General features: G+C 50.2%; 1 protein-coding gene across 1 annotated transcript in view; it reads right to left on the reverse strand.

The window, feature by feature from the left end:
• Nucleotides 1-8,214, reverse strand: part of DUSP22 (dual specificity phosphatase 22) — a 45,281-nt gene extending 37,067 nt beyond the window's left edge. Inside the window, exons 1-2 of the mRNA XM_076330454.1 lie at nt 7,957-8,214; nt 1,755-1,788 (exon numbers count right to left, since the gene is read on the reverse strand). Coding sequence (XP_076186569.1) covers nt 1,755-1,788; nt 7,957-7,977 — 55 coding nt within the window. The 5' untranslated portion in view covers nt 7,978-8,214. The remainder of the gene's footprint in view (nt 1-1,754; nt 1,789-7,956) is intronic.
• Nucleotides 8,215-8,430: the final 216 nt, after the last annotated feature.

Raw genomic sequence — 8,430 nt, forward strand, 5'->3', positions numbered from 1 at the left:
ACTCCCAGAAACACTGCCTCCTCACACCACCTTCATGGGCGCGCCTCTACTCTATGCACAGAAGTGGCCTGGCATGCCATTTAAGGACCATTTGCAAGGCGCAGAGCTGAGTGGCCAGAGCAGCACGAGCGAGGGGGTCACAGGCCCTGGCATCGGCAGAGATGCTGACTCACTCCGCAACCTGGGCCAACTCCCCTCAGCTGGTCAAACTATTCATCAGCTGAAAACAGAACTGCACCAAGAAACAGATGCTCCGGCTGAGTTTCACTCCCCTGGGCGGACTGTCAAGGGCTTACCAGCAGGGCTGCCACAGTGAGTGGGGCAGATTGAGCGCCACGTTCCCTGGGCCCATCCTGCCCACCTTGCCAAACAGCTTGAAACCTAGAGGACTCCACTATCAAACATCCTCCCATCCTGCCCCTCTCCTAAATTACCTGACAGGAAAGAAAAAAAAAAAAGACAACAAAAAGAGGAAGCAACATGGCTGCAACCAAGTTAGTTTTGTCACTGGCACATGCAGTGGTCCATCCTAAGTGTTTTCAAAACTATCCTCTTCCCCTTATTTTCCTTTTTTTCCTCCTTTCATTACCTACTTCCACCAGTGTAAACTCACCTCCATCCTCTCATTTTCCTTACCATGGCATGATTAACTCCCTCTCACACACTAGCCATTGTACTTGTGTTTGCATCCCAGTGTGGCAAAAGGCAGCTTTTAACTTCACATGTACCTCCGGGCTGCCTCTCAAGGTGATGGGCTCCACTTCGCAAGGGGCAGCAAGCACTGGACCAGCAACAGGGGTCAGCAGGTCCAGAGGCAGGTAAACTGGGCAAAAACCACCGAACTCACAGGTTTCAGGATGGAGGGGGGAGGAAGGGTGTGCACGAGGCAGAGAGGAGATGCAGCACCACCTAAATCCAATGCAGATGTTGTCCAATCTTAACAGACAGACCAGCTGTGACATCAGACAGACCAGGAAGGACAGGTTATCGCAGTAGCCCCTATTAGTCCTGCTGTGCTGTTGTACCCAACCATAGGAAATACAGGGTCTACATGTATCAAAACGACTGTAGAGGCACAACCGGTTTACTTCTGAGTAGGGACAGTCAGCTGGAACTGATGCTAACAGAGTGCTTTGAGAACAGGTCATTTATTTGGATGTCTACATAAAGTTTCCTGTGTTTTCTAAATATGGTTCTGTCTTTCTGTACACAAAAAATAAACCTCATGCAAAAAGGAAAAAAAATCCAGAGAATCTTAGATCCAAGACATGGACAGCACAAGTATCAGTGGTCAGACAGCAATCTGCAGACCTATCAGTCTCGCAAGCAGTGACAACAGAAGTCTTTAGCAGTTGTTATAAATAACCAAAATAGCGAAAGCAATGAGCGGGAGGCATACTAAGCCTTTACTTATAAGGAGGGCTTGAAATAAGGCTTACAAAGAATCTGCCCAGCTCACAGGCTTGCCTGCCAAGCACAGGAATCGTTTAAGGCAGGCCAATGTTTAGGAATTCCAGCTGGAGCATGCTCCGAGGAGATGGTGTTCATTTTTCTCTTCTTAAAGTACTTGCAGCACAGCGCACAGATGAGAGAGCAAACAAGTTCTTCTTTAAGTGCTACCAGGTGAATCCAGAAATGAAGCAAGATGGGGTTAAAGAAGCTGCAGAGACATCAGAGAATTCCATAGGCCTGCGAAACAACACCTTAAGACCCCTGCTAAGTAATCCTAGAGATAATGATAAAACTAATCTTACCTTTAAAGTTGCCAATGAACAAGCCAGGCAGAATCTGTGAGAAAGAAATATAGTATCAAATATAGATATCTTGTGGTAAGACAATTTGACAAAGTTCAATTTGCATACAGGATGGAACATACTACTTTAGCAGACTATTGTCAAATGCAATCTAAAAAGCACTGACAACATTTTATGCCTCTTTGCAATCTTCTCAAACTACATCGCTCTAGGTACACCACGCTTTGAGTGTTCCTTGACAGCCGGGGGTTGTTAATCATGTGGACTCTCACATAATGGAGGCTCTCCAAGGATAGCAAAAGTGGTTTACAAATGCGAAGTGGGCCTCGCAACACGCCCCTGCTCCCCCGCAGCAGGGTAAGAGTTACCCTCATTTAACTAATGATGAAACTTCATACAGAAAAGGTGATTTGCCTAAAGTTGCTAAGGAAGCTGGACAAAGCACTGCAAAATTACATCCTTCAAGTCTTCTGAAGTGCAAAGCCATGCAAGTAGGGGCTGCAGCACTGTGGGGCTCTTCCGATAGAGGAAATCACTGCAAACAACAAGTTGTGTGTTCACATAGAGAATTGATGAAAGTCCTCGAGTTGCATGTTTCTCTCCCAGATCTACCCACTCACCCCAACACTCCCAGAAGCCTGCACAGGTCTCAGTTACAGGACTTTCTTTAACCGGGGAGTTTCAAGGTCAGCCTGAGGACCAGCCTGTGCAGTCTGAGGACACGTGCACGCACACACACAGAGGCGGGTGACACTGCAGTGCTACCCCTCCCACCCTCTCATAACCCTCCCAACTTGGGAACAGCAGTAAGGACATGAAAAACCCCCAGGCACACCAGACACATTTTCTGGCTAAGAATTTTGTTCTCTGCCACCTGAAGTCTCTGACCCACGCCCACATCCTTTGAAGAGGCCAGAACTGTGGTGGTGAAACTGTACGATCCATTTTTCTTCAGTGCACGCAGAGCATACCACCAATACAGATATGTCAGCACTGACTTCCTAAAGCCTTAGCAACACCCAAGTGTCACCACAACAGCAGCAACAGTCTCTCAGGCACAGCTATTTAAAGGGAAAACTCCACCCATTTTGCTCGGTCCAGCAGCCGCGAAGTTCCGAAAGTCATGAAGGACTTTTCATCGGGGATTATCGCCCCAGCCTCCGTTTCACTACAGCCTTCCTGCTGAAAGGCGACCCAGCTTACCACGCAAAGGTTAGCAGACTGGCAGAAGGGCCTGCAAAACAGCTTCTGATCTGCCTTAACTCCAGGACTTTCACCTGATAAAAATGTCGTGTTCAGTGTTATTTATCTAGCCTTGCAGAAAACAGAAAGGCTGCAGCACTTCTCACACTCCCTGCAGCTTTGGTTTGTGCAAACATTCCTCCCTCTCAGCTTTGCTGGGTGATCTCTCTCTCCCTGCCGTGTCATACCAGCTCTAACCACGGGGCTCAATTCTGCTACCAATACTGAAAGAGCGCTTCTCTGGGATCCTTGCTGTATCCTGAACTGCTTACAAATGAAGGGCTGCTTGACAACACCAGCTAGACAAGAAAATGGTTCTTTAGTCTGGTACAAACAGGCACCTGTAAGTTTTGCAGATAAACTCAGACAGCTTTCTCTCCTTTCCTTCCCTCTTCATTTGTACAAATTCGACATTCCTACAAAGGCAGCAAAAATCAGCAGGGCAGTTTCCAATGCCAGGGTATCAAGTAGGGAAGAGAACCCTTACAACATTCTGCTGTCCCTTTCCGCATGCGCAAGACTCACGGTTTCATGGACTGATTCATTATTTTAAGCACACTTGATGACTCCGCTAGAAGTGCAGCTCAAAGGCCACCATCCCAGGCTAGGAATCAGAAGCTGGTAGCTGCTCCAGAGAGCAGAGTACCCAAGGACCATTGCTAAGGGCCAAATTCTGCAAATAAAAAACACGCTCTAAAGCAAAAGAGAGTCAAGTTATGAATGAATTTCACCAACCAGATCACCCCAGCCAGCTCTCTCAAGCTTAAAAAATTAAAAAAATTTAAAAAGTCTTTCTAATATTTTTAAATAGCTGTCTGGTATTTCCTATCTGCAGCACAAATCTCAAATCACACCACCACTACTGTAGATGGTAGCATTTTAGACTCCAGGACATTATTTCTGCATCAAATATGTACTCTCAAGAGAGGATAAAAGCTTAAATTCCAGTCACAGTCATTAAGGTTAGACGTTATAAATTAAAGATACCAAGAAACACTAGGGGATTGCAAAAATGAGGCTTCTTAGATTGCTGTTGGCAAAGAAGGAAAAATCCAGAAGTTTGCATTTGTGCATCATGAAGCAATGTTGTATGCTAGATAGGAAATTAGGACACTGTGCAACCAAGGACAGATGTTACCCCTGTTGTCCTAGTCATTCTAGAAGCAAGAAACATTACTATGGGTGAAAGCTACCTGGAAAGAAGTGAATTTTCATGCCGTGCTGACTAATACTTCGGCACTAGACTACGGCTGGGAACTTTCAGCTGTGTCATCTCACACTGCCTTCAGCAACTGCAACTCCGGGCTGTGCAAAATGAAGGCTGATGGCTGCTAGGGGCGTGTGAGAGAGAAGGGGTGGGAGTCAGAAGAGAAGAAAAATAAGGTCGTTGTTTTTGTGAACTTTTCAACTACTGCTTTATGAATAAAAACAGTAGCCTCTCTATATCATCCGAAACATTGAGAAAATGACCACGGACTAAATAACAGATGTAGAAGAATGCACAACCAAGCAACAAGGACACAACAAACGCCTGTCTCCGTTCATACCTCGCATGCGAACAGCTCACGTTCTCCACCTTGCACAAAGACAGAGCCCTGCAATGGACGATAGTTGCTCCAGTTGCTAAAGCTTCTCATCAGTCCTCTCTGAAAATCCACCTCCCTGGAAAATGGCTTAAAGGGCTACTTTGCCGCTGTTTCCTATATAGACACACACTTATAATAAAGTATCTAACTCCTTCCCAACGCTGCTTCTAGATGCACTAGTACTGATGGGCACTCCGCAGAAGTTCATGGGGCTTTCTGCAGAGACGGCCAGGCGCTGTAGAAGGAGCAGATGAGCCCACCTTGTCCAGCAGTACAGGAGAGTGGCACGGGTCAGGCAGAGGGATTTGCCGCTGACATGAACTGGCACAGCTTCACTGGCTTCCATAGAACTGGTTGCATCAGCTGTAACTATCCACACTGATTTACATTTCTCATGAATCAACTCCTACAACAACAGGGCTTATCTGCCCTTTTCATAGAGATAACACTCAACTCGCCCCTTCAGAAGAGTCTGCATGAATAATGGGCAGTTAACTGTAACAGGATGAACAAGAACTAAAACCCAGGAAAAACTCCTCACTAAGCATATCCTGTTCACAGATAATCAAATCTAAGTACTACAATCTCTTGTCACCATCTCAGCCGCTAGACTTCAGCTCCTGGAAAACATCTTTGTAATTTTCAACCACAGACTTCAACTTGAACTTTGAATACGACTCGAAGTTAGACATTAAGCGTGAAGACAAATCAGGCCACCCAGACAATTTCCTAAGTGAGACCCCATTACTCATCCTGTACTTAAAAGATGTAAGAAAAAAAAAAGTAAAGCACTGAAAATTAATAGTAGCTATGTCAATGCACACTCACTAGCCAATTCTCCTTCTCTGAGCAGAATAAGAAGGGTATTTATGAACCAATGCTTTCAGTTTAATTTGGGAAAAGTCAGGAGGCTTGGGCGGGCTTAAGTAAAAAAACTGAGCACAGCTAATTTTACAGAGAAAGCTAGCAACAAAAGACAAACCCCGCCTAAAAAGAATGCCAGCCCTCCAGCCCTTGATCAGCACTCACGGCCACAAAGTCAGGTGCAATTGCTATTTGCTACAAAATACATCAATATCATAGGACAGAAAAATAGGAGGGGACCATGTCACTGAGAAAGGCTCAGCATCCAAGAGCAGCCACAGCAGCTGTAGCAATCTCTGGAGCTTTTCCTTACCATACCCGTTACAGGTCACCACTAATCCTCTTCCCCTGGCATCAGTACAAAGAGATTCCCTAAATGAAATAATCCACCATTGGATAAGCTGCTTATTTTCTCCTACCGTCTGCATATAGTTCTACCACCAAAACCACATTTCAGTTGGAAACCAGGGCAATTTGTATTGATAGCGTCAGGCAAATACCCTCCAATATCGGCGTTGATAACTCCACACCTCCCCTTGCCCCTCCGGCGTTCACTGACTCACAAGATCAAAAGGAACAGATGATCCAGGGGCACATTCTACAGGTGGCAAGTACCAGACCTACGCGCAGGACCCCTACAAAAATAAACCCTGATGGCCAGGACCCAACATGGTTATGGGCTCCTTAAAGGAGCCAGCTCCTCCCAAACTGCTGAACATTTCATCCTCTCGGATACGGCCCTAAGAAGGGAGGAGAAAAATCAAAGCAGTGCTATGCTTGTCCCAAAAGCTCCAGTTGGTACATGTCAGGAGGGCAACACTTAACAGAATGAAAATGACCAAACTGCCCAGAGTCACAGATTGCCAATTCCTGCCCACATGGTACCATAGTAAGATGTAATGCAAAGAGTGCTAAGCTTCAAAGGCTTGAGAATTGTCCTTCCCCCACCCCAGATTGCAACTTTAGCATCCCATATCCTGTCCCTCTAAATGCTTTGATAATTTCAAACATTCCCAGAAAAATACTACAAACATACCAGAAAGTCTAAAAGAAATCTCTCCAGCTGTGTTTCTTCCTAACTGGCCACTCCTAGAAGGCACCTCCAAGGAGCGGCTTCATACCGCAACATTATCCCCAGACTTTGAAACCAAAAATGGAGAGAAGGACCAAGGGAGGTTCTACCTCCTACCCGCTAACTGAGTTGAACTAACCAGACAGACCTTTCCCCTGCCTAAAGTTTCTATTTCAACGTCTCTATCAACAGGATGAAAAGGCTTCACCTCCCAGGTGGCACACTAAGCACTCTGGACGTTCACCAATCTGACTTCCAGGGGCAAGAATGTCAGATTTGGACAATTTGTGAGCAGTTATTTCTAGCTCTTCTCCTCCGCTTTTTCGGAGGCCACACTCACAGCAAAGCTACTCCTAAAGTACTCAAAGCAGGATGTTAGACAGAAGAGATGACTCAACTTCTGTTCCTCATAGTAAGCTATATATAAAAGGCTAGTTACGACCACACTTTCAAACCTGGGTTTAAAACAGAGGTGGAGATACTGAGAAAAATCACAGTTATCCCTTGATAACCACCACAACATGCCAGGGGAATCGGCGCTTACAGTAAGCCCCCACTGCCAAAAAGCCAACACCCTTTGCAAAACAGATCCATCTTCCTTCCTCGCTGTGATCTCCACTGGGGCCAAGCGCTTTCCTGTCCCACCAGCACCCGGGGCCAGCCCTCCAGCGACAGCCCGTATCCACCAGCTGCTCTGCGCCCTCGGAGCTCGCACTGGCCGGCGCGGGCAGACCCCCGAGGGGGCACGGGCCAACGCCCGCAATCCTGTTTGAGGGAGGGGGGAGCAAGGGATGGAGAAGTTAAATGATTTGATCCCGCACTCGCTGGCTTCGCCGGGCTGACAGCACAACGCTCCAGGTCCTGCCGCAAGTCAGGGGGTGCTGGCTCCACCCCACGCCGCCCCCAGGGCACCCCCAGCGGGGGACACCGGCGAGGAGGGAGCCGGCCCCGGCCCGCGGCGGTGAAGGGCTCGGCGCTGCGGCTGACTGAAGCACAGCGCCGGGGGGCACGGCGGCCGTTAGCGACCGTTGGGGGCGCGGGCCGCCCCCAGCCCCGCGGGCTCGCTTCGCCCGGGGAGGGGAAGCCCGTGCGAGCATCACCGAAACCAGGGCCCCCCTCCCGCCCGCCTCCTCCCTGCCCGCGCTGCGGCTGGGAAGGAGGCGCGCCCCGAGGGAGCGGCGCAGCCACGGTCTCCTTCCCTCCCCCCTCGCCCCGGGGCGGGGGACCCCCAAAGTTGAAGGGAAAAGCCTCTCCTGCCCTGGCCTTTGTTCTTCAAGCGGGCGCCCGCAGACTGCCCCGGCGGCGCCCGCCGCTCAGGGGCGAGACAAAGGAGGGGGCGCCGCGGCAGCCCGCGGGGAGGGACCGCCACCCCCGGCCACCGCTGCGCCTCGCCCGCGCACATGCACTCACGCGCAGGAACAACGACGAGCGGCGTTACCTTGTTCATCCCATTCCCCATGGCTTAAGCGACCCGCACGCCAGCACCGCGGGAGGAGCCGTCGGCTGCCGGCTAGCGAGCTGCCGGCGGCGGGTCAGCGTGCATGGGACAGTGCTTGCCGGGGGTGACTGGGGACGAGCTAATTGTTAATTAAGGATGGCCGCGGCCCGCCGTTGTTGGGAAGGGTGAGGCGCATCTCCCCCCGCCCTGGCCGGGGCTTTCTCCTGGCTGGAGGCGGGTTTCCGCTCGGCCACCCCCGGGAGCGGCGAGCCGCGGGGCCGCGCCACCAGGAACTGCCTCCCGCCACCGCCCCCACGTGCGGTTAAAGCCCCGGCGCGTCGGCCGCGGGCCACCCTGGGGCTTGTAGTCCGCTCCGCCGCGCCGCCCCGCCGCCGCCCGCCCGCCGGAACTACACCTCCCAGCGCCCCCCGCGCCGCCGACCTGCCCCACCTGTAGCGGCCGGCGGCACCCAGC

The sequence above is a fragment of the Aptenodytes patagonicus genome, chromosome 2 (assembly GCF_965638725.1).
Source record: "Aptenodytes patagonicus chromosome 2, bAptPat1.pri.cur, whole genome shotgun sequence".
Taxonomy (NCBI): domain Eukaryota; kingdom Metazoa; phylum Chordata; class Aves; order Sphenisciformes; family Spheniscidae; genus Aptenodytes; species Aptenodytes patagonicus.